Source organism: Trichoplusia ni, chromosome 9 (assembly GCF_003590095.1).
Source record: "Trichoplusia ni isolate ovarian cell line Hi5 chromosome 9, tn1, whole genome shotgun sequence".
NCBI classification, from domain to species: Eukaryota; Metazoa; Arthropoda; class Insecta; order Lepidoptera; family Noctuidae; genus Trichoplusia; species Trichoplusia ni.
The window spans coordinates 5,302,931-5,330,921 of record NC_039486.1 but is presented as its reverse complement, the minus strand read 5'-3'; the positions used below and the strand labels follow the sequence as shown (position 1 = coordinate 5,330,921).

General features: G+C 36.5%; 1 protein-coding gene across 5 annotated transcripts in view; it reads left to right on the top strand.

The window, feature by feature from the left end:
* LOC113497120 (dachshund homolog 2) overlaps nt 1-27,991 on the top strand; it is a 128,619-nt gene that overhangs the window by 91,135 nt on the left and 9,493 nt on the right. For all 5 annotated transcript variants that reach the window (XM_026876510.1, XM_026876509.1, XM_026876508.1 and 2 more), the window contains one exon: nt 7,542-7,625. In XM_026876510.1, the coding sequence (XP_026732311.1) occupies nt 7,542-7,625 (84 nt within the window). The remainder of the gene's footprint in view (nt 1-7,541; nt 7,626-27,991) is intronic.

Below are 27,991 nucleotides of genomic sequence, written 5' to 3'. Positions count from 1 at the left end.
ATATCCGGAACAAATGTCTGTGACACAAATATTTGCTTCAATCGATCTCGCATCGAAGGTCAAGTGCCAGTACATGCGTCAATCGTGTTGTCTGTCTTTAATGGCAATCTTATTGCCCACATCAATATAAGTTCTACCTGTATGTGTATATGTACACATGTAGGTAAGCAGTGTCAAACGCTATAATATGAGATAGAGGTAAATTCAGCAACAAAAGTTGATTGTCAAAAACAAAAAGATAGTGATCAAAATTTATAGAAAAAAACTGTTAGGAATGCTCTGTGACATTGTGACGAGTGCTTAAAAACTTTTTGATGTTATTCTGATTCAACAACAGCCTTTGATTAACGTTTAAGCGGGGTGAATAGAACTATTTTTGGAGTGGATAGAAACAGAGTTTTAATTAATGTTGACTCGTTTAACAAGTCAAAATATAAAGACATAAAGCTGTTCATGAAGTAATTGTGTTTAAGCATTTTTATGTAAGTAAACTCATGCGATTTCATAAAACACTATTTTTTATTCACCCCTTGGAAACTCTATTAACCCCGTTTTACAGCATTATTTGTCTGATTATGTTGCTGACTGTATCCAGTAATTCTTCTTGTCATGTTGATCTATGATTTTTATCGTACTCGTACGTGGTTTAAACCGTGCTTGCATTGTCAGTAACCTTGTGATAGTCTCGTTCTTGGTTGACTCTGGGACTAGGCCTTATCACACATACTAATGCATTACATGTGTTACGTCAATGAATGTTCAATCATCAAAACGTTAGTCAGAAACAGTGATAAAAAATAGCTGATAACGTATACGTACTTAACTAGCTATTGCCCGCGGGCCCGCCCGCTACAAATCGAAGAAAATCCCACCAAAACATAAATTGGGATAAAAACTATTTTATGTGTTCATTCAGGTTATAAACTATATGTGTACCAAGTTTCATCGAAATCTGACCAGTGGTTTGTGTGTAAAAGAGAAACAAACATCCATACATACAAACTTTCGCGTTTATAATATTAGGAGGATGACAAGGATCGAAGACGCTTTCAAATTAAGCTTAATTTAAAATTACTTTTCAATTAAGAACAAAGTTAGCAATTCGAATTTATTCACACAACATATAAATTTATAGACAGTGGCTCAAATATGAATCCTGTACCGCAACAAGCTAAGAAACTCCCTCAGGATCTCCGGATCTAATGTAACACAGTTTCCAAACAGAGAACGTAATATCTCCAAATGAAATACGCAAGATTAAATTCAGTGTCTGCGTGTTAAAGTCCAAATTCGGTCGTGCGTCCATGTCGGATAGGTCAGTTAGTTATGAAAGAGCAAAGTAAAGGGGTAAAGTGAGACAATCGTAAAGTTTAATAATAATTACATTCTCAACTCTCGTCGCAGGTTGTGCGCAATAATTAACCGCTCGGAATTACTTAGCTGAAATAATTTAATGTGACGCATGCCGAATTGTTCTCGTTAGTGTGCGCGTGGCCTTACTCAACTATATGTGTGTGGTTGGTACCAATGCTTTATTACCTTTTTGGAGTCTATATAAACAAGCCAACTTAATAGATGAAAAGGATAGGTGTTGAAACACGTATGAATCGATAACCATTTTTTAGACACGCAAAAACTTAAAACGTATTTAAAGATAAGGAGCGGATGCTTTATTTAATATCCCTAAAAGTAAAAAATGATTATCTGTCCTGTATAACATGTTACTAATCTAACCGCTCTTAATATTTATAACTGGTATAAACCAAGGTTACCCGTTTTATTTCCGCAGCCAAGAAATAAGATCTTACATCATTAGTTTTTAAACCATATACCAGGTTCAAGTTATAGTGGACGTTTGGTGTCTCAATGGGGTTGGAAAGTGAACGCTTGTTCACGTTGCAATTTACATACGGAATTACAAGCCGGAATAATATCTTTGATAGTCTTGTTTATGGCTCTAGTTATACTTGCATCTGTTTTGTGTAACCAAGAAACTATACATTATTAAACTCGTTAGAATAAAAACATGCTTAGACTTAATGTTGCATTCTTTTCTAATTCTTCCATTAAAAAGAATTCGCCCCATTATTTTTCATTAAAAACATTTCTTGCCATTTCTTTTCTAGCAGATGGGGAATTGAAATAAAATAAGTCATAGCCTACACCTGCCCGCGACTCCAACGAGCATTAATATTCTTTATATGCAGTTAAATTTCGGTACGCGCCCGAAACATCGGGAAGTTTGCACAAAAATGAAAAATTACCGGTCAGGGAGCGGCGACCGCAAAAACGCCGCATAAGAAACAACTAATGAAAGCTTAGAGCCATTCGCATAAATCTCCGTTACATTTTTAATACCAATATATCCGGCGAGGGGAGCATCCACCGGGGAAAGAAAATGTGTAGTCGAAAAACAAAACATTCGCGGACCTCCGCGTTTATATCTTATTTAAATACCACCAGATGTTGTCCGCTTATAAATGTGGATATTTTTTAATCGGTGCCTTACCAGAGACATAATGGTATCAGCCGATCTGCCGTCAGCTGGTATGTAGATGTACACGAGTTTATCGTGTTTTGTGGCTAATTTAAAAATCCCTCTCGGAAAAGTATTGCCGTCGCCCGGCCCGTCATCTCGCCGCGGCCGGTTGATATCTCTTTTGACCCGTATATTTTTTATTTGCTTCGTTACCTAAGCTTTTTCGTATCGTATCGAATCTCGAGGAGTCGTGTAGTCTCATTAAAATAATACAGGGCTACTGGATAATCTTATCCGGTGTGTTTCGATCGCAGATTGGGTGCGCGTGCTGCGATAACACCACGAGTTATTCAGACAGTGCACGCTCGATACGCTACGACTTTTTAATCCATTTTGCGACGACATCTTCATTATTTGTACCTTTACTATAGTAATAAGGTTGTACACGAGTGCCAAGGTTTACGACACTCGTCAAACCTACCGAGTCGTAGCGACACACCGAATGCAAATCCCTTATAATATATTCATAAAATTATGTGTTACACATGTATGACAAAATCTTCCCGTCAAATAAAGTAGTACTAGCAAGTGTATTTTTTATGAAGGGCACTTGTGGATTTGCCTGTTAAAAAGCACTCTTATTTCGTGTGGGGTAGGGTAAAATTTAACGCAATAAAAGATCGACTGCAAAAGATTTTATGTTCTAAATTTCACACATAATAAAGGGAAGCAATTCTTATGATTATTAGCGTGGAGACTGCGGGAATAATCCTCTGCAGTGACATCGCTGTGTGACATAAGCCGGAAAAATCTAATAACAATAAAATAAAATTGCCGCCGGTTTGTAAATTTAAAAAAGGCATAGGGAGGAAAATTCGTTTTCCGCGCCATGACAACCATTACCGTTACTTTGAATTTACCTTTTAAGAGGATCGTCAATTCAGTTAATGTGTTTATACTTAATCTATAAGTAGCGTTACCCGTCTCTTATAACTCTGGCTAAAATTTAATCCGCGCATAAAAGATTCTGTATAAATCAAATCAGGCGTCTTTGTTAAGCTCTAAAAGTGCTTAAATCAACAATATTCCTTAGTAATATTTCCTTATGCTATTACTATTAAAATTTCACCGTAAGACGATGGAGACTTCCGATTCATTCGCGTTAAAACGTCTGAAGGCGATACAAGGGGTGATCTGAATGCACACTTTTGTTTCCCATTCCAAAGACCCATTTCGGTCGCTTCCACCTCAACGCTCGTTTAAATAATTTTGCCAGTTTTGAGTCGTAAATTTTACGAAGACTTTAATTGTTATTTTAACTGCAAGCTCAACTTCGTGTTCGCAATGGCGGGGGCCCGTGAAAATATGTCTTAATTCGCTCTCCCTATGACTTATGTTTCATTGAAATTAAACTGTTCCGTTCTTTTCACTAAAGTTATTTCACAGACAGGTAATAAATTGTCAGTTTTGTCTAACACCTTTTAAATTGTCCAAATTAGTATTTTCTATTAATTTATTTATTTTCATGACAATTACTGAATTTTATTTAAAAGCAGCAAGATCTCTAAGGAGTCGTAACACAAGATAGCTCTGCACTTGATCTTACTGAGCGTGTCTCGAAGGGCATCATATTTGAAATTTAAATATTATTGTTGTTTTTGCTGAGTGCACCAAAATTGAAGAGAAATAGAATTTATTTCGCGACCCCTCGTGACTCAAGAATTACATTTGACTGCCGCCTAAAAAACAAAACAAAAATTTACTTTTTGTCTTCCCTGTTTCGGAAATCGTTTATGTATCGCTTACGATTATCAGCTAATTACTTACCTCCGATACATTATTAAAATGCGTAATCAAAATTGATCCTTTTGTTTATGGGGTCGATCCTTTCAATCATCTATCGACCATTGAGTTTCGATATCATAATAATTGTCCATAATTATATATTCCCATGAACGGAGCGCATCGTTTTTATTGTTATTTTATTTATAAAGTAATAATTTTTTCGTCGGACGCAACTCGATCAGGTTTTAAATTTGATTGATCCGATATAAAGATCGATTTAATAATCGAGTGTTCCGCTTATGTTTTGGTTTTCTCTTTTTTCGATAAACGTTTTCATAGGATCGATTTTGTTTTGCCTTCTTAGTGTCTGTATTTTGATGATTTATGGGTCGCTAATTCTGCTATAATCGTTTTTATTCCATTCGATTTTAAAATACATTCTTATTTTTAAATGTTAAATAATTGGTTTCTTGAAAACTGCGTCGTCAATTAATTATAGTAATCGATCTAAATGAAGCAGGACTATCGTTATTGTAAAACAATACCGGGATACTTAGATGGTTGCTAAGTACGCAGGGACCACCGGGAGCATCTTTTGTTAAGGCTCTTCTACTCGCAAATCGCGAGATGCTGAGATACGCCGCATACCGACGCGGGCCCTTAATGGCCATCCCTCGACAAAGGTAATTTACGTCTCATGTGCGAAACCACTCTTAACTAAAAGCCCCTTAAATTACAGCATACAGCGGGATTGATTCGAAATTAATCTCGCAACCGATGCGGTATCGAGATTGACGTTTTTGTTTAAAAAAAACTGTTATAGATGTTGCGGCTTGGGGTTTATGACAAATCGATCAAAATAAGCACCCGCTCTTCAATTTTGAGGTTGCTTAACAACTTATCTCTTATGACAAAACTACACTATTGAGATTTTTCACAGAATTTATTGTATCAAATATATTTGATTTTAATGCTTTCGTCATATTTTTATAGGCAGATCCGAAGTGTTATTCAACGCACACGTGTACCCAAAAGCCTTCGATACCCACGAAGTGATCGAGGCCAAAACATTACGAATGAATACAATGTAATATTAGTAACAGACGATGAGTAAGCCAACGTTTCAATTTACAAGATCACAATCCGAGATAGCTATTGTGCGATATTCATACATATATCTCGGGACCTTATTATAAGCTGCGCGCGCGCAAGTTAACTTGTCTCTGGTTTATCGCGAAGATTTTTGTTCGTCGATACGGCGCATAAGCACCGAGCCGGCTCCTCGTTGCTCGTGTGTTCGTATCATTTTAGATGCGTATCGATGGTCACCAGTTCTTTTTGACGCTTTTAAACTTACTCGTAATTGGCCATTTATTTATTTGTGTATTTTATAAGCGATGCGTGTTGGTTTTTATTCAACTATCATACATTTTAATACATGAAACAAATAACGTAGAATTAAATTCAAATTCCAGTAGTTAATCAATTTCTAGTTTCCTGTTATTCATGGACTGAACATAACAAAACATTGGCTGCAGATATAATTACCGTGGATACGTATAGTAGCAGTGGCGGTACGTAATAGACTGTTACCTTACATCGAATCTGCGGGAATAATTAAAGCGCTAACGGAATTATTAAGCGAAACTGTTCTCGTTGTATTGAACAAGATAGTTGCGGGGCCGACAGCGGGCTACCCGGCTATCATAAACATGGCTACACTCAAACTAATGTAGATACGATATGTTTTATTGATTCGTACTCGGATCTTAGCTCCGCCCGTATTCGACTGAAGTACAACCTTTTCCGTATCGATCAGTTGATGATTTATTCGTTTCTTGATTTTATTGAGATGATTAGATTCTGGTCTAATGAAAAGGATTTGTTTTAAGAAATATATTAAGTCAACTGTTACTGTCATGTAGATTATTTTGTAGAGAACATAAACGTACGTTATGTTTACTTCTATGTTGTGCGTATTTTATACTTCTCAGTATATTCAATTTTCAGCCTATAAAGTCAGTGATCATTGAATTTCCTAAAACGAGTTATTGAATTTAATTTTTTATCTCCAATCTCACCTATCGCAACTCACCGCCATATTTTCATTTTAAATCTTTCAAGTAAATTCGATGCAGTAACCTTAGGTGATAACAACGTGAGTTAATCAGCGAGATCCCCTTACGACCTCCATTAGATAGACGCAGCTTAGGCACCTAATTGAATAAGGGACCAAATTAAACTGTAAACGGGCATGACCTCTTTCTATTCAAATTCGACTCCTCAGATGACTTTACATACGTATGGCGTGATGTTTGGCCTTTATCGATGGGAGATTAGCCTGATTGAATGCGTAAGGCCCCACGTTTTAATTTACTTTACGTATGTAGATTAAGTTAAGGAGTTGTTTAACGGTGCCTATATGCATCTATATATATATGCCTATATGATCAGTCGTTGACATTTCTGCCACAATTTAGGTTTAAAAATATGACAGACAGCTTTTTAACTTGAGATAATGTGTCAAGATATACTAAAATATTTCATAAAACCTCGAGAATTCCTTAAATGATAACCAGTTTCATATTTATTTGACAGGGCTCAAGCATGTTTAAGCAGAAATAAGACATTATCTCATTATTTACTATTTTTAAATAACTTCATTATGCCTGGAATTCACTACGCTTATCTTGGGAAACGAATGTGACTGCATCACCTGCCGCCAATTAGAGCAAACAACATCACTATTTATTTAGATTTATTGTGAATATTATTGATACGAATGCTCCAAGTCGTCTTTGTATGGAGATGTTTATTAGATTAAATTGCACGTAATCTACATAATTATAGCAGTAATACAAAGCAATAACTCGATACATTACGCAGTTAGTTGAGAATTAGATTGTTTACACAAATCGGAAGTTCCTCCCCTAATCATTTCCGTCAGGTTAGGTTTAATTGAAAGTTATGCAAATCTCTCAATTCGACTCCTTCACAATAGTACCGGGATTCCGAATGAGTTAATCCGTGTTTATGCTCCTAATCGGCCCCTTGCCGAAGACCTTGTTACCGGTTTAGCTCACTGTTCAATTTATACAATGCCCTTTGTTTACAATGAGCCATTTATTCAACTTAAAATGTTGTTTATACCAACAATTTCTTTTATTAAACGTTTGATTGACTTTTAAGATATTGATTGCAAGACAAGTATTCAGTTGATTGCCAGATGTGTAGTTTTTTGATACTGATTAAAATTGATAAAATTGTTTTGTTGCAGCTGAACTAAAAATGGACGTGTTGAGGGAAAGAGAGGTCAAAGACAACCTGGAAAGGCAATTAATCGATGAACAGAAAATGAGAGGTAAGTGTTAAAAGAATTTTTGAAAATGAGAAACTTGTTCCTCTCTAAAAGAAATTATTTAACAAAACCTTATTTCAACTTTTGTATAAAATATGTGGAAACCTGTCTATAACAAGCAAAAGGATTCAGTAGAGAACAAATAGGGCTTAATTTGAACACGTTCATAAATCACGGTTGAATGGTCCGCTCCGCATTGGCCACAATTAACAGGAGATCTTGTTACGAGAGCATTGTCTTCCTCCTCGCCGCGTTATTTATTTCCAACATTAAAACTATTATTTTCTCATATTACATGCCGTGCCTTATGTTGCCAATTTTCTTTCCGTGCCACCGACCCATCGGCGCCTCTTCCATAATTGTTTATACTACAATGTGTTGTGGGTGTTCAATTAATTCCATTTTTATACGTAGTTTCACACGTTATCGTTATAACCTCACACCGTCTCTTATTGTTAATTTTATCTATTTGTTTCTGTACTTTCCCAAGCCGGAGCTCGCGTGTTTCAACGTTTTCTTCGATTTATAGGTTCATTGATAGTTTTATGGGTGCCTTTGACGTCTATGTAATCACCATAATTATGCTATTTATTAAAACAATTTTGCTTCGCTACACTGAAGGCTTAAATTCTGTTTGTGGTATAAACGACGTACGCTTATTGCTGTAGGTCAACGCTACCATAATTGGACAATGAATACAGCCATAATTCTAAATGTATTAAATTACAATAACTTTGCATACTGCTATATAAAATAGAGTTTATAATACTTTTATCTTATTATAAATAAAGCAGTGGATTAATAAACGCGGTATCGTACATTTCTAGTCCAAACAAACGTAAAGGTTAATTCGAACGGAACACAATACCACCCTTTCTTCACCAATACAACATGATGTCAGCCAGTAAAAAGGAAACCGACAGAAAGGAGGTAACCTTTGTACAAATGTCAAGCGACATGGCAACGGTGAACTGACGCCTTGAGACAAAGGGTTTAATTCTATTGAAGACAATGCGACGAGCTATATTGAGCTTTACTCTTCAAATAATAACGCATTAATTCGCACCCGTCCACAACGCAGATCAATTTTACATGTCACAACCAACATAAAGGTGGTGTAGATATTTTATCAAAGTAGACATTTCTCTTGTGTAAATGTAATATAAATTTAAATGTTAATAAAGGGACGACAGGTCGCTACAAGCTTGCCGTTGCGTATAATGAACATAATTATTGCTTCTGAAACATGCATTATAATTACATGACCGCTAACTGTGCACTACAGTATTGTGACTAACAATATGTAATAATGTTCGTAAAACTGGGTGCTTACTGCTTAGCCAGTGTAAATTGTACAGTGTTTATAGGAGCTGTGAAATCGCTGCTAATGGGTTCCCTAGACTATTTGGCGATCTTCGATCTAGTTTAAAAGCTTTTTGACAACTTATCTAGTCGTGCTAACACCTTTATCGACGGCTCTTCCGTTTTGTAATCTGACATTATTAAGTAATATTCGGAACTAGTTATAAACACTATACATTTTCAGTAGTTTCGGTATATTGTTCTCTTTCATCTAACTTAGTCGAAGCAATATTTATTTAAACATAGAAATACAGAGAAAATGCCGTTCCTATTTTTTTTTAAGCTTGACACTATTATTAATGTGTTAATTCTTGGTTCTACCAATTAACCTCTATCGAGTAATCGTTATGTCCTATTGTATTAATGCTCAATGAACTGTGTCTATAAAAATCCAGTGTCTGAATGCAATATATGAGCTTAAAAACTTTTGCGTGTAAACTTGAACAAGCGATAAAAGTTCCACGCACTTGCCGCGTGGGATACAAACACGTGCATAATATAAGATTTAACATTTTGGTTATGATATAGGCGTAAGTTAGTAGAACCGGCCAACAAAAAGGGAAATGGAGGCTCCATACATAATTCACACGGTGAATGAACTCGATTGCGACGTGAGCAATACTGTTAATTGCCAAAAACCAATCATCAGATAGCGGTATACGCGTCCACGCTGTGAAATACAACTTTAGTTACAAAAGCGTGTTCAACCAATAGTGGTTACCGAAACTTGAGATCAATAGTCACTGTTCGAGATATTTAGCTACCTTATTACATTACTTTAGAACTTTTACAAGCTTTCGATACAGAAGAAAACGATTGCAGATTTTATCACTTCTATCTAATGTAGTTTGAAATGAAAAATCGAGTTAAGATCGCCTTAGGATTAACATTAGTGATCAATGTATAACTGATCGATAATAACAGTGAATTTGCCGATGGATCATTTAGATGTAAGAGATAAGTTTCATCATACAATTAATTCGATCGAAACAACAAAATAAAAATAAAAATCACATTCTTTTAAAATTAAATCGTTAGTAATGCGGTCGATATTTTTCTATTGAAATTATGCAGTATAATTATGTTGTAGTTACTTAATAGTTATAATGTGTGTTATTAATAAAGTTACGTTTAAATGCTGCGTCCGATTCTGGAGCAAGTCAAATATATCGGCATACGCGATCCAATAACAATCAATCAGGGTTGTGGATCGCAGTACACCATGAAAATTGGAATAGAGCCGACGAACCTAATCAACCTTCGCGTAGCGCGTCCATTCATAATAGATATTGTATTGAATAGTCCACTATCGCATAGGAATCTAGCGCTTTCGTAATTCACCGCGATTCTATTTAAATGGCGTACTGTGCGGTAAGCTGTGTAATTAAATTACTGATGAAAATCAAAAACGAAAGACCGGTGAAGAACAGAAGAACTTAATATTTTAATTTGAACTTTGACAAATAATCAGTCTTAATGGTCTTAATATTTGATAGGATATTGTATAAATCTTAGTGAGTCGTTTTGATGTATTCCCTTTTAATTGAGTCGGACTGTTCCCCTGTAAGGGACACCCTTTAGGGTGCTCCTTCATTACCGAGGATGTTATGAGCTTGAAGGGAAATCGGGAAGACTTTCATAGTTCTCGCCCTATGATTTTGAGGCGTTCCGGTCATGACTTAACCTTTACTAAAAGCAGGGTTGTAATTAGAACTGTTTATTGTTTTTGATATGGGTTTCATTAATATCCTACCTTCAGTGAATTTGTCTCAATATTGCATTGCCATGAGAAATAATAAACATTGAAAACATTTTTGGAAAGTTGTTTATATTTCTATTGGTACCTACACGCTTCTCATTTGTGTCGTGCAAGTATGTGTACAATTATATAAAAATCAGTACATTAATATACATTCAAGAATTTAACTGAGTTTAAACTGAAAATTATCGTCGTTACTAAAATATCTTTTTAAAGCACCCCATCCAAATACGTCCCTGTCGTCTCCCTATCTGTGCAACTGAGAAAAGGAGTTGGTATAATTCTCATTGTAGTCGAGATTGCGTAATTAAATAACATGTAGGCCTCAACATTACGGGCGTCTTGAAAGGGTTCGCAATGGAAATGTTACGCCAATTATGCGTACATTATGTTCGGAATGGAGGGTTATCGATGCCTGTTAAACATATACCTCGGAATTGTGGAATTTGATATTATGCCATCACTTCCGGATCCTTCATCTTCATATGAATGTCTGTTTGAAATTCACTTTATATTTATGACATAAAATCATTTTGATATGAGGGAAATTCTTTTGAAATTAATTAATTGTTATTCGAAACTTTCTGATATACATCATAACGTTTAAATCAAGAAAAACATTGCCAATGGCAGGTTTTTATCATCGTTTACTATCTCATTTACAAAGAACACTAACGCTTGTAACTATGACATTGTTATAATGTAGGTAAATAATATAAATCTTGCTGTTTATTGCAGAAACAGATGACAATAACGCTTTATAAGTGCTTATTATGATGGATAAGCATAATTAATCGTCATTATAGTTCCAACAATTACCTTCATCGTGACTTCTTTCGATACCTGGATTAAACTTAGATAAATTATTGAATCGAATAAAAAAAACCTTCAATCGATGCATTGTTATGTTAATCGCCATTTGCAATTATTTAATCACAGTCATAACAAACAAGATGCCGCGAAATTAATAAAATATTGTAAACAATGTATTTGAACATATGAATATATTAAATCTCCTACATACGCATTAGCATATTGTAAGTGATTGTACATCACTGCAGTGTTAGCAAATGGACATTTGACGTCATTCAGCCCCTGCAAACATTATCACTGGCGGACAGTCGAGTGATCAAATTCAAATGAAATCGTTTAACAGGCGGACAATCGTATCAACATACGTCAGTAGTCAGTGCGATCTATCGCCGGAGTTCCCCCATGATTGTATTAGTGCATTTCAAATGCGATGACTGGACAATCATTTCGCCACACGTTTTTGATGTATATTTCAAATTCATATGAAAGAGATACTATGATTGTTTTCACACAAACATTTTTGGGTTTCTCGGCTTTCTTTGTTAGAAGTCTAAAAGTGAAAAAATGATTTTAAAATCTTATGTAGAGTTAAAAAAAATATCCACAAACTAAAGTTCAATGTATTCAAAACACAATTCAAATCAAGACAAACAATATTTTAGTTGCAACCAATCAGTAGAGCAATTTGGCGTTCATCAATTCGGCTATAGTATGGCCGGCCTTAATAGATACAATCTGTCGAATGCGCATTGGACGAGCGGCTCTATTGTGCGATGGTAGGCAGCTTCCTATTACAGTAGTCCGTTTGTATGCCCTAACTGTGTTACCTCGCATTCCGTTTGTTGATATATCGCTGCTACAATTGATGCCCGCATGCATACATGTTTTGTTACTCAGCTATGTACTGTTTTTAGAATTGTTCAGCTGATATTGCATTTAAATTTTGTGTTATTGTAACTAAGGCACCTTACGGCTCTTATAAACGTGCTTTTTAAATACTTGACACACCTATGTTTGTGGGAAGCGACAAGTTTTAGTACAAAAAGCAAGCTTGAATTGCCTGGAATCCCTGAGAAATAACAGCAAATAAAAGCCTCTATTAACATGTAAGCAACGAAGAGGAATCCGTAAATGAAGTTGGGAGTTCTCATAAAAATACCGGCGATATCTCACGCGGTGAGTGGGAAAATGAAAAAATATTCGTTGTACACGGCAAATCCTGACCGCGAGACGTGCGGGCCCGCGCCGGCCCGCCAGCCGGAGATACGGCCCGTGTACGGAATTCAATTACCGAAAACACTTACACACTTTTTTTAGGGTTCACTTGGTTCAGCGATTGATATCGGATTGGGGGATGATTTGTTGAATGGTGACATAGTTTGCTCTACGTGAGTATTTTAAATATGTGACGATAAATTTCTTTGAATTTTAGTTGATAACAGAGTGACTTAGCCCACTAACACCAATCATTATAATCCTTATATTACTTCTAGTTTTCAAAACTTTTACACCTACATATTATACGTACCTACCCAGTTTACAGTAGAAAATAGACAGCATAAAAACAGCAATATTGTATAAGGCATCTTAATATCGAAGCCGCGTTCACTCTTGGCAGGTTTTTTGCTAGTGTGAGGTCTGGCAGAAGTTAGCGGCGCTACAAAGTTTTCGTGGGCGACGTCGAGTAAATATTTACACTCGAACGTTGCTTCAGCGGTTTCATTCACTTTTTTTCTTGAGGTTCCAGTGTGGCCGTGGAAAAATTGTTTCAATCTGTTCAAAGCTTCGTGCTTATTAATCCGTCTCGTTTCGGTCTTTGCCCTAATTTTTTGGACATTTACGGGCCAATCTTTGTAAAGCCTGCTTTTGGGTTTCTGTTTAAGGATTCCTTTTTTATGGATGCTTTAGGGTATGAGAAATTCTTCCTGTACTGACAGATTTTCTCTAAAGTACTCTCGATAACTATTAATCAGATCTTGTCAGTTTAATTGCACGGCATACTTCTCAGTTCATATTACACCGCGGTATGCGCTACGTGACATTTTTCCCGATTCGTATGTACCCTAGAATGCACGGCACGATCCCCATACATGATCGCATCGATCGTATCTCTAGCGATGCTCCGCTAAGTATCGATATTTTCTGTATCGAAATAATCGATTTCAAGATTAGGCTACTGAACCTTTCCGAAGATTAGCTTCTTAGTTATTTGTACTTCTAAATGTCGTAACATTTACTCTTGTGTATATTCATATGACTCAAATAACCTTGTAACTACATAGAACATCATACCGCCGACTCCCCCAAAATAGGGTAACGCTACACGATAACTGATTCATGCGTGACATCTCATGGGACAAGTCAACTTAAATCCACTGCTTTTGTCTTGACAGCTTACAACACTATTGACATTTATTTTATATAGTTTCACTTTTTAGAAACAGCCAGTAACTTAACAATAGTTTTGAATTTTAGATTTTTTAAAAGACAGACTTGTTAAAAAGAAATTCACAAATCCATACAGAAATGTGATTAGTGTAGATCCCGCGGCTGTTCTCGTGAAATGAACCGCAGTATGAGATCAGAGCGCGGAAGTAATTTAAATGATTAGATTTTCGACTGGTCAGTGCTGTTCCACTCCGTCTGTCTAATTTTATAATGCATTCGAAAAAAACAATTGAATTCATTCAGTAACTTGTTTTCAATTTGTTTCGAGGTTTTGTTGATTGCGTCCACTCAGTTGTAAACAGAATTCATGGTAGTAAATAAAATGAGAATAACATTATTTTTGATGCCATTCTAGTTACTGACGTATCATCATACTTATCTACTATCTGATCCATACACTCTGGACGAGAAGGACATTTACACACGCCCTAAAATACTATTAAAAATCAAAGAAATCCCGTTAAAAGTGAGCTACTATTGCCCGTATACATCGCGACGTGGTAACATTTAAGGTCTGCACGCGAAGACGTTGAAACGAAACGCATAGCATTACACATTTCACGGCTAAGTAGAATACGATGTTTAGCCCGAGCTGTTGTACCGATGGACACACCAATTGACTACCTTTTAAGAACTAGCTCTATGTCCTCTCCTTATCGGGACACCGTGGCTGTCCGCTCGAACTTCTTTAATTTATCTGCTCAGCTCTCAAATTGTAGTATTGTTCGAGTCTTCCTTGCCTCTCCTTAGGTTACGTAGATGTTTGGTTAGAAATGCCTCGCATAACTTTCCTCCAAGTTACTTTAGATTGTTTTCTTGGATTCTTACATTTGTCGACAGCTTTTTTTATCGTTCAAAAGCTATGTTAGGAGTATTTATTATGGAAGACTCTAATTACCGAAGCGATTTATACATGAATTAAACAGTCCAACTATCTTCAGATAGGCGTTTTATAATCAAGAAAATGCTTGAGCACATGACGTTTAATTTAACAAACCATCAACATTCGTAGTGAGATAACGAAACGCAAACCCGACGAAGGTTTCACAATGTGAGCAACCTTGTAATTACCACTACTGTAATTATAAACTTGCAGCAAACACATCCAGCGACGCTAATCAAGACCCTATTCAGATTCATTACACCTGAGAGAAAAGTAATAAATATAACGCCCTAATAAAATCTCGCACAACATAGGAAATAATAATAAAATATTACGAGACCCCGAGATTTCGTCTAATTAATTTTGTATATACGTAATGTGGGGCTGCGATGTCTTGGGAGTAACATACAATGAGTCCGGAAAACCGAAGGCGAGGTGGTAACAAGATCCACGCACGAGCTAAATTAGAATTTATGATTGTATGTGAAATTGTTGGAACGGGTTTCAATGTATATTATAATGTTTCGCTGTAATAAGATGGAGTTGAAACGAAGTTTAGCGCCAAATTGGTGAAATACCTAATGAACTTTGAAATTACTGTATTGTCTTCATAACGAATAACGAACCTCGTTCTCATCAAATATAAGCTTCGCTTTCATTAACAATAATTAAACAGGAATTTAGGTTATATTTCTCTATGTAAAACAAATTACACATTTGTGGCATGTTGATACCAGACCACTAGACCCGGAAGCAAGAGTTGTGTGAAAAATATAGAACTTTTATTGGAACAAAACTATGCGTCTTTGATACTGCTAAAGACAAAACGTAAACTATCTTCGCTATGATATTAGAATCTGCCTATTATTACCGGAATATACGTAGTAAGTAAATCAAATAGTGATTCAGTTTCTTTAAGCTAGCCGCTAGCTGGTCGCCGGTAAGCCGGTAGTGTGACGGTATCAAGTCAACACGGCAAGAAGTGTCGCGACAGAGCCGTGTCCGGTCCACCGCGACCCGTCGATTATAACAACTGAATGCACGCGCCGCGCGCCGCGCCGTCAACCATTCCCGTGTCCGTAACACGATACTAAACTTGTCGCTTTTAACTGTAATTATAATTCTCTAGCTTTGAATACGATTAGCAGAATGTTTTTGACACGCCTATCTATTTCGCTTCGATAGTTTTGTGTGATATTGTTCGTTTGTTTCCTGGTTTCAATATATTTTACTGCTGAATTTTTCTGTCTATTTTATTGATAGTATTCTTACAATAGGTAGGTAATCATGACATTGATTACGAATTGAATTGATTTTAGAGCACGCCATTGCCGAAGTTGCCAAATAAATTAATGAGTAAAACTATTTCTGTATTCAAGCGGGTCGAATACAAATGAACAAATGTAGTTAAATTTGAGCTACAATTTCCAAATTGCCCATCGAAGCGTATGAACTACTGAGGCGGAGTTGCGTGTTAGCGCCAGACCACTGGGAGTTAGAACTCTGTTCAAAACTGGCGGTCGGCGACACTGGAATGAGTCAGCCGGCCACCAGGCGAAGGTAATGTGAACACTGCCCACCCGTGCGCCGGCCGCGCACTGCGAAATACTGCTCACGAAATACTGGCCCAAAGTGTAAACGTTACACTTTGTCACGACGCCATGACGCCATAACGACAACGTGACGGTTGACACGTCACTGCCTAGATTTAGACAAATATTTTGCCACTTCTTCAATAATAATTAATCTTCGTGAAGATCAATTAAATAATTTCTATAACTTATACGTGACTTTATGAAATATGAAATGAAAACAATACTAATCGAATGAAGATGAGCCGCGAAGCATCCCCTCGTAAATCCGATTCATTGCAATAACAACATCAAGTGGATTTATAATTATCGGAAGAGCGTTTAAGTCGCGTTTTAATTATAGAAACAAACAAAAACACGAATCTCCAATGTCTTAGTGAAGTTTCCGACTGAGTCGGGAGTTTAATTTGGAACTCTTTGTTGTGGAAATAATTTTCTTGCAATAGGGGTGACCCCCGACACTTAAAGGATCGGAAGTCATAGCAACAATCGGCTTGAAAATCATGACGATTGTACACTTCAAAGATAATTGACCTCATTTGGTGTTAACCTTATAAAAACTGAAATTTTAAATTTCCAAACGTCTGAAACGGAAAAATTCCTTATTCGAAACTATCTTCCTGAATTAGTGGCTTATTGTGTGAAATAACATAAAATTCAACTACATCAAGAAAACATCCGCCACATTCCAGACAGGTACGAAACAGTAAAATTCGCTATCAAAGACAGCCAAATAATTTTACAAAATTTTAATAGGTACTGCCTCACCCCTAGTTGCCAGTACGGCACTCACCCCGGACATAGGAAATTCAATAATAATTGAACTTGGTGGCCGGCGGACCGCATCCGGTGTCTCGGGGAAATCACTTATTGATCACAAATTTTACACCATAGTAAATGCGGAGTCTTCAAATAGACAAGAAAACATCACCCCTTAAAATCAAAAATAGTTTAAGCAATAAGAAAATATGAACATAATTCAAAAAGCGCCATTTAAGAATCGGCAATAAAACTCGAGACCAGCAAGAACAAGTAAAGAACGTGTTTACGTAATTACTAAAACGCAATTAAAACTGACACGTCTGCAAACGGAGAAGTGGTACGATTCAGGGAACATGTATCAATGCATCGAATGCACGAACCGATTGTAACGATGTCGATTGCGGGCTAATAAATTGTTTACGTTGGCCGGTGTGCGATCATTAAGATCTTTGTTTACGGCTCGACCACACACGAGTAACAGACGTCGATGAAGCCATACGCCACGCTGATTTGATTGCAGGATATCGTATTAAAGTTGCTGCTAATATCATATTTACTGCTCGCACTGTTAACTAAGTGACAAAAATAGACTTCCGCCACGAACCGGTTTATGTATCTTTGTTTTATTTAAAGATTGAATTGAGTATTGAGCGTGCTTATTCATGTTGCAAAATTTTTTCTTACGTTTTTAATATCAGTCGTGTTACAATCATAGTGGATTGTCGTCTTTCCTGGTTTCATTGTCGAGATAATAATCATTTCTGTTTAAACAAACATAATGAAATGTTAACTATCTAATATATATAATTCTCATGTCGCAGTATTTGTCATTAAATTGTTGTTGTATGTTTTTTTCTACACTACAAATCCCTAGAAATAATTTATATGATAAAACAACAATTATTGTTTCAGCTAGTTACAACGTGAAATTAAACGTGTGAATCAATCTATGAATTAATATCATCAATTAAATGATTTCTGTTTTCGTGTGTCGAACCATCGACGCGTGGAAGATGATTCCGTTTATACTAGTTCATGAACAAACACAGTTTATGCGTTCTGCTAAGCCGGCCGTTTTATCGACTTATTGCTTTTTATCGCGGATTCATTTGCTTGTTTATCTTCTACAAGTTGTTATTGCTCTTCTATTACTGACTGATTTGTTTGGTCGATGTCTGCAAATCGAGCAATGTTAGTCAAATAAATAAACCAATTGGTAGTTAAATGAGCAGCTATTTTATTGAATATATCTGGTTCTTCTGTAAAGTTAGTAATTTATATCAATTGATTAAGGTGTATGTACAATAATAGAAAAACATTTATAGTAGAAACTCCATTTATCTCATAAACGCCAGGACTATTCGATCACATTGCAAACACCGACTCGCAAAATGATACAGGCGTGTAATTTAATTTTTTCGGGCACCAGACAATATTTCGACGAAAATGAATTATCTCCTGCCCTTTCGATGTAAGTACTACATGTACACGACTGGGATAATCAAATGACGAGAGCCAAAATTGATTCGTGAAAACCTTTCCCCGTCGTTTATCGCTGACCATCCTATGCAGAAAATATGAACTGTATGTGTTATCCTATATTTATTTATTGATAAATTGTTACTTATTTTAATTACACCCGGGTCCAATTAATTATTTGGTTTTTCAATATTTACCCGCACGTTTGTGTACCCCGAACAAAGTAATATCGAAATTGAAAATTTTTACGTAAAAAGGAGCCTTTAAAATTTCATGGTTACTTTGTTTTATGAATTAAATTCAGTGTAAAATATTGAAAGCAGACAACATAATGCTTCTTGTTTAATTGAGAATGCAAACTTCAAAACAAAATACCTGTACCCTGTACTATTAAAAATATTTTTAGTCGACAATTTGAGACACGTGTCTTAAAAGTTATCCAAGTATAAATAACATGCATTGTAAATAAACAAATGATACATCAATCAGATTGATAAACACATACATATCACAATTGACTTCATTCATCACCTCCTACGATTTTTCTTTCCGCAAATTGTTCGCTCACAAACAATAGCCGATACAATTTAATTCAATAAACTGTCAAAAAGCTGCCAGTACCTGTTAGTGTTTACAAATGGACCGGACATACGTTTTCCGCCTTGGTTTCCCAACAGGGGGCGCCGGCTCGCACCCCCATGATGAATTCACCTTTTATTTTGTCCCACTTGACTCAATTGAGAGTGATTTTTGAGCGTGAATGGGCAGCCTGCGTAATTTGCCACTGACAGGCAGAAATGTGCATTGAAAGCTATAAAAGGTTCAGACCGAACTCAATCAAGACCGCCTTCGCGTTTACTGTTTGATGTTTAAAATTAAATTGTTCGTTCATGTACCAACTGTGCACTATCTTGTTGGTAAGAGGTTAAAATATGTACGTCTTCTCTGTATCGCTGTGCGAATCCATTTAAGTTTCATAGACAAAGTTTACGCTAGCAATATTCCATAACAAGACTTTGCAAAATCTTAGCGGACCATTTGAGCAGTACCCTCACGAATAGTTAGTAGACAATAAATTATTTAAGAACCCCTCGGTTCCGAGTGCGGGCCGCGCATTTAATCTGGGCGTACATATGAAATCGCCTCTTTAGAAACAATTAATGTAGTCGTGATTAAAAGCTCGGTTACATTTGTGAGATGTCGCTTTGTAATGGATACCTATATCTGTGATGAAATATTGTTAATGAAGGGATAGCACACGTTCAAAAATTCAGCGTAACATTTTAAATGTATCTTGTAGATTAATCCCCTTTAAAAGGGCCTGTATTGACTACTGTTTAAAACAAACTTTCATGATTTCAAACAACCACTCACAATTAGAAGTGAGGTTCGTATATTTCCTTTCAGGTTTTGTATTTCAAAGCTAACAGTGTCATCTGTAATCATTGTCCCCAGTGGCCGAGAGTGACCAGTGTCGGGTTGTTGCTAGGCAGGTTGTCGATCATTCTCAGAAGTAGGGTTACGTTGAAATAGTCATAGTAATTAAAATAACGCGCCAAGCAAATCTGACACTAGCTATCTAAGACAACATACTATCTAAGTGCAATCTCTCGCATCACATAAATAAATTTAATCAGTCTGAGATACTGGATCGTTAGGTTAAAGTGTTATTAAAGGATGTATGTTTATACCTACAAAGGGCAATTCGATATTAGGAGCCGCTCTGATTACTTACTGGCGGAAACTTGGTCCAGATACAATGATGAACACGAGACACTTCAGCTCTGAAAGCAACTCGTGCACCGTTTCAACCTCTCTCGGTAACTAAGCGGTAGTTTGTAGGACTTCCACGGGCATCGCTCTATTCAATACTTGTCTAATACCCAGAAACAAACCTACGTATCGATCATACTGCGGGTTCCGGTCCACAAACTTTGAAACAAGATACATTCATATCATACGATACGAATGTGTCATTTCCACGTGCATCCATCAATTTAGCATCTCAGAAGTTTTAATTTTCCCCCGTGCAAAATGCGAGAAGGGGTGTCCCATTTGATGTCCAGGGTCGATGAAGTTCGAACGCTTTATTACTGTGTCCGGCTTTAAGTGGGTGTAAAGTTTCAACACCCTTTGATTTACTTGCTGCGCGGGGAATAGGTGTGCGACGGATCGGACCAAATTTGTTTGAGCTTTGTCTTTTTCCATTGTAACTCGATTTTATTGCGCACTTGTTTTGTTTTTGTTTTGTATCACACGTCTGGCCAATCCACCCCTGATTTCATTGTTTTGCCGTTTCGACAATTTATCTACAGGCTACTAACGTATGCTGAATATGTTATGATCTTAAATTACCCTAAATAGTGTAACAAGGGAGTATCGGGGACAATACTAACCACATAATGGGCGAGGCAATTATTACACTAATACCTTAAAGGACCACTTTAATCCCCTAATCGGAAGCCAAACTAACGTGGTGCCGTCCCGCATAGAAATATCTTAAATTGGCAACACGGTCCGGCGGGCCGACCATAAAACATCTTAATGAGTACAGCCAGCAGCTGTGGACCCCTATATTGCCGCTCTCATATCCATGCAAACTACCCACCGACGACGTCTTAGCGGCCTTACTTTCCTCCTCCTTGTTTACAAGTCGACAACTAATTTGCTGCAATATGTGCATAGGACAACATTACGGGCGCTATCTCCTCCGTGCGTGGCTTGCATACATTTGCTCCTTCCTTGCCACAACAAGGTTGTTCCTCGACCTGACCCTTCACTCAACCCTCCTATATTCAAATTCAGTGCGGACCGGCCATTTGGACGCGGATTTGTTATAAGATTAAAGGAAGATTTCACTTGTGAAACAATATGGCAGCCGATTTACATATTTCGTTTCCTTATTAGTTTCGGGATATTTGTTTTGGGGCCGACGAATTTACATCCACTGACCGATTAAATGGCCCTTAGGCGTCTTTAATGGGGGTGCCGCGTGGTCGTTGTTGGCCTTAGCAAATGTGTGCTTATGCGTAATTGAATATTTTATGGGCTGGACTAAATTTAGTGCGGAAACTTTATTGATTTCCCATAGCTCTGCACGCTTCTTCTCAGGAATCCCATTTTATTCTAATCGCAAAGCATATTTGTCCTTGGAGTGAAAAGCAAACATTCCCTCTGCATTCTGCCTTTTCAGTTTGTGAGTGTGTTTATCGTTTGCATTTATCTGTTGACTGTTTTTATTCGGCGGTTGACATTTCCCCTCTGTTTCAACAAGCCGTGTATTACGAGCCGTTTCTTTCATTCGCTGTACGAGTGCTCGCGTTGCATTACCTCTATTCACGCTGAGATAGCTTCACTTAGTTTCCTCTTTTTCAGTGAGGACGGGTTAATTTCTGCATCTTTATTATTCGAGTGGCCGGTGTATGGGTGTATGGGTGTAGTCTGTCTGGTAGCGTAGATTGTGTGGCGGAAAGCAAACTTGAATTGTTGGGTCGCCGCGTGGAGGTAATGAACGCACGGGTGGGACATGCAGGCTGCTGGAGGCGTCTGGTTCGAGCGAGAGGCTCTGGGGGCGGGGGTGGGGGCTGGGGGAGGTGCAGCGCGTCCTGTATGCACAGCGCCGCTTCCGCATTCGTTAATGCAAAAGCGAGCACAGACTTCAGGTGTACATTTTCAGCGCTTGTGTGCTTTATACTCGATGTTAAGGCGTGCGTCTTTGTGCAATGCTGAGCCTTAATTATTATTACATTTTATCTTCCCTTCGCTTCAATACATTCTCGAGACTGTAAAGCTCGACTAATAATATATCAATTTAATCTTCACAAGCTCCTGCATGTTAAAGCATATAATAGCAAAATTATTCAAAACACTTTGTAAGTCTGAGCTCCGTAGGTTCCATCGTTAAATGGTTTTGTTTCTCTCATTTTCATTCCGCTCCCTTTTAACGCAAAACGAATAAGCAGCGGCTTAACAATTCATTACTGCATTCGTTCATTTCAGCTTCATTAAAATCGCATTAGGATTAATTTTTCTCGTCCCCGTTTTTAATTCGCAGTTTGCTAAGGGGATCTCCGGCTGGACGTAGTGCAATCATCTACTGTCAATATTTGTTGTGTTTTGTCTACCTGCGCCAGTGTGTTTTACGTTATTGCTGGGAAATTGCCAGTGGGCTCTTATTATAACCAGCCACAATGTTCTACCACTTCATGTTATTTTTAATAACGACTCGAGTGTTTTTGAGATGGCTTTGTTGTATATTTTCATTGTAATTTTCCACTTACTTTTATTTTTTATTTGGCAATGAGTACACACTGTAACAGATTTATTGATTGATAATTGTAAGACAAAGGTACTATAAACTTTATATAAACAACGGCATGAACTTGGCTTTGTCTCACTTAACTGTGATAACGAACTAATAAATATAGCTAATTAAAGTTGATATTTATTAAATAATAAAATTAATAGCAACGTCATGAATCTTAGTCAATGTTGTCGTGAGTCGCATAGTAATAAAATTGCATCATAAACTTCAACAATATCATTCGAATCGAAAACTTTTGATCGTTTGTTTGTTTATTACGGCGTAGTTGTATTTGTTGTAAAATGCCAGGCGTCGGCCGACCCTCGCCCGATAATACACATGCTCATAATATCTTACGTCCAGTCCGGACTGGTTACTAGAACCTTTAGATATTGTAAATCGATATTTCATTTTCAAATCGATGCACCGAAGCCTCACGATACATTTGCACGCGATACTCACGACCCCTGCCAACGAATATCTACAATATTATTAATTCAGGCATATTAATAAAAGGTGTCACGTTACGACCACACTGATGTCGCAGGAAGCATGGCCCGATGAGCCATTCCAACGAAAATAAATACATTATTCGATCCCGAACTGCATCGATTTTTTACTAAGAATCGATTACTTTTTATTTCATCTGTCCGTCCTAATTTTTACCGGCGCGTTTGATAAGTATTATATTACTAATGTTGTGACCCGGTTTCGAAAATACAATATTTTATAAAGTAACATAAATAAACAAGGTGATCAATGTTTTTATAAGTAATAAAAGTTTGGATGGCGTAAGACAAACCGTGCCGAAGTGACGAGTATTTTCCGAACACAATCATCGTTAAGTTGACACGACTGTTCATATATATTTTTATTGACAATTACTCCGACGTCAGTGATTCTTGGGGAAACATTAAGTTATTTCAGTTTTATGACAAATGAAAAACGTACGTGGAAAATTATGTTCAAAGAGACCTCTTCGTAAACAGGCAATTAAAAAAAGGCAAATCCTTTTTTTCTTGTTTTAGTGTTCTGTGCTTAATAGTTAGTTTTATTTACAATAAATAACGTTTTGGTGTGCGTTTTTTTTTTTCATTTTTAAAGCGTCCGAAATTACTGTAGTAGTGCCGGGGGCAGGCAATATCGAGAATCGAGCATTTCACGGTCGGTAAGTTCAGCCGTATCGATACGGATATAATAACCAGTGGAATGGTAACTATAAAGAGAGATTGTATTTTTTACTAACGTCGTAAGAAGTCGGAATGTCCGACCGGCCCTTTGATCGGTTTGATAAAAGTGCTTGCTATCTTCTTTTCTTATTTTTTCATAAAAATTTCCTCCGTACCTTTATTGATATTTTGTATGTTTGAAATGTAAGCTGGAATGTCGTCGAATTTGAAGACATGTTCGTAGCACTGTGTTTATACGCATCCATAAAATAAAGTTGGGGCCGACAAGCGCGGAAAACATACAAGGTTTTATCAGTGGAGGTCATTCCCGACTCATAACTTAGATCCCCACTTGTCTGACAAAAACAATAATCCGTATAGTTTTGAGGAAAATGTTTATCTATCGCGACACCCGCCCCATAAATATCGCGCTTACCGAAATAAAACACTGGAAATAGATAAAAAGCTAAACTGCTGTTAGCGAGTGCACGAGACACTTTGACAAATGTTCTCAGAATAAGTGTTGACTTGTTTTTTATTATACCGCATTTGTTGCTAGGATTAAAGTGATAAGTGATCGCATAAAAAGTTGCGAAGGTAATTAAGAATGCTAATGTTAATTACTACTTCCTTAAGAATAAAAATATTTAACTTATCGATATCGACAGTGAGATAACCGGTAAAATATAGTGGCACTCTACTTATTGTTTATGACTACGCGTTTTATTTTGTCTTGTTTAAACAGGGTGTTTTAAATACCAAGTTTAAAACACCCTATATTATGAGAATCGTTATTCGATTATCGCCTAAATAACACCAAATTTAATCAAATCTTAATACCATATATACCATACGTTCGCGTGATAACGACACATCTTATCTAAAAGACATTATTTCATACACATCTATCGGAAAGCCATTTGAACTGTGTCTGATTTTATTCTAGGCAATTTATTTTCAATAAAGAACTATAAAAAGACTTATCTAAATCGTTCGCCTGCGACTGGTAGGGGAGCTTCCGTCATAAAAGTCGATTCATATTTACGTCGCACCGAATCAATAGTATTATGGCAGAACTATTAGCTTTCATATGTTTTGTAATTATGTATTTTAACTAAATATTGTATTTATAAGCATCTTATCATATTGAGCGCTTTACTTTAGATTATGTTAAACAAAGTAAGCAACATTGTTCTACGTGTAGTGTACTTACAGCAACATGAATTAAAAGATAATTATCCAGTACATTAAGAACAAGTTTTTATTTTATTTTCAATATTTAAACTATACATCATTTAGTTTAATTAGCCTTAAAACAATTACATGTAATACCATAAAATGTAGCAATAATTAAAAGCTTTAGTTTTGTATGCCTACTACGAATTTATATAACTTTACTTGAAACTTTGTTTTTATAAATATGCTTAATATATTATTATTTTAAATTACAAGTCTCCACTTCTATAAATCGATTATTCGAATATAAACAAATGAAAACTGTACCTCCATTTATTTTAATTCTAATTTATAGAGCCATAGAAACTTTCCCATCCCACATACTGGCAACCGTTAGCTATCTAAAAAGCAAGTATTATTTACGTGATATTTTTATAAAAAGGCACATAAACAAGTTCAGGTGTATTGCGTGTAGGATGTTAGGTGAGGTAATAAGTGCGTCCGCATCCGCGGTCTGCGCCCATTGTGCGAGCTACGGCCAGATAAGGCGACACGACCACCAACTCAACTTATTTAGACACGCGTATATCTTGTACTAATATGTGCCGATATACAGATATGAGTGTTTACTGTTATTGCTTAAACGGCATTAATTGTATTACATATATTTAGTTAAAGGTTAACTTTGTTGTTATTAAACGGAATGTTTTTAAATGGATGGACGAGCTATTACAACTCGTTCGAATTTGCAGTATTCCGGGGAGCTAATTAAAATTCTGAGTCTACAAAACATATGTAATCAACATTATTAATTCCAACCACTTACCTATGTAAAAACAGGAATCACACATAATATACTCGTTTGGACATAAATTAACAAGATAACTATAATACATTACAAAAATAATCTTAATCATATCTGTAAGGGACCAAATAAACATTAAGCAAATTAAAATGAACCTAAAATATAGGAATTACGCTTTTTTCGATTAAAACACAACGATCGCTATAGATGATAAACAACGAAACAACGAAATAACAGAGGAACCCATTTAAATTTGTACTCAAGCACCGACTCATTTACATGTTATTCGGGCAACAAACCCTAGGGGACCGTATCAACCATTTATGAGTTAAAAAGTATTAAAGAAAAGAAAACTCGATAGATATGAAAAGATACGTATAATAACAAGAGAAAGAAGCCGCGTGCAAGGAAACTGCTTGCGGCGAATAAGCCTCGCGGAAAGCGGCATTGTTCCGCGACTTTTAAAAACGGAACAAAATGAACGGAGGGGAAGGAAATCGGATGAAAATATGAAAAGAATATACGTTATATACGTAAAAGTGAAACGAAACGTCGGAGATCGGGTCTCAGGCGCGGCGGTCCGCAAATATAATTTGCATAGTCAAGTAGCCCAACTTTTGTCTGCAGCGGATGTTCGCAACCATATTCGTTCGTTGCTTTTTAACCACACTCTCGTTTTGTATCGGGTCGAGCTTTTTATTGCATTTTTTCCCCTTTGAACGGATTCCTTCAATATTTTGGTGGTTCGTTTTTATTCATACGCTCGGTCATCGAATTGTTTCGCTTCATATCACAGCTTTGATGCGTTCTCCTAGTCCTTGTGTCTTGTTTGTATTGTTGGTTTATTACAATTACATTTGAATATTACGTTTCGCTTTAGAGTTGATAATAGTTAATGTAATGCCTGGCTGGCAATATAGAATCTATGATATCATTACGATTGATAAATAATTGAGCAAAAAAATAAATAATAGGATGTATGAAGTCCGACAACCTGTCAAAGTAACTCAAATCAAATAAAAATCCAAATAAAAGAAAAGAAATATCATTATTTTATTAAAATCGGTCGGCACTATTTAAAATTGGTAACATCATCAACTTAAAAGGCGGCCACAAAGGATTAAAACTTTTTGTTCAGCCTTCGTCAAATAAAATAATCGATTGGGGAATTAGTACGATTCATCGTTCGAAACTGGCGAGAGGAAGCAATAGGCCGGATTATGGAACACAAAGCGGTGCCGACAAGCCATAGGCAAATATTGACTTGTAGAAACAATGAACGCAGACAGTGCCGCCGCCACAGGATTACGGGTACCAAGGAATTGATTGACGTTTTAGTTTCCAATGGACGCAGGGCTTAAGAAACGAAAGGGACTACTCTAAATATAGACCAAACAAAATAAGGAAAGGCCCGTTAGCTAATTAATAAAATCTTTACGCGTTAATAGACACAAAAAGTGAGATGAAAAGATCCTAAAATAAGCTTCAGTCGAGTGCAAACCGGTTTTTCAGAGGTGTTAAAGAGAATCGATACTCGGACTCGATGGTCCGACGAATTTTCCACTGAACGGATCTTTGGACGTAGACCTTTGTATTGACGAGAAATTAACGAACGGACCTTTCCATCCTAATTTTGTTAACAAAGTAATTATGTACGGTCGTGTAAATAATATACCTTTTGACATTGTGGCTAACGGTGCAAACCTTAATAAAGAAAACAGACATCGGGCGCCTGATGTGCAAAAAATGTTATTTAGAAATATCAGTCAAAACAACGGCCATATTTATAACATGGATAAGATTAAGTTGCAAAAAATG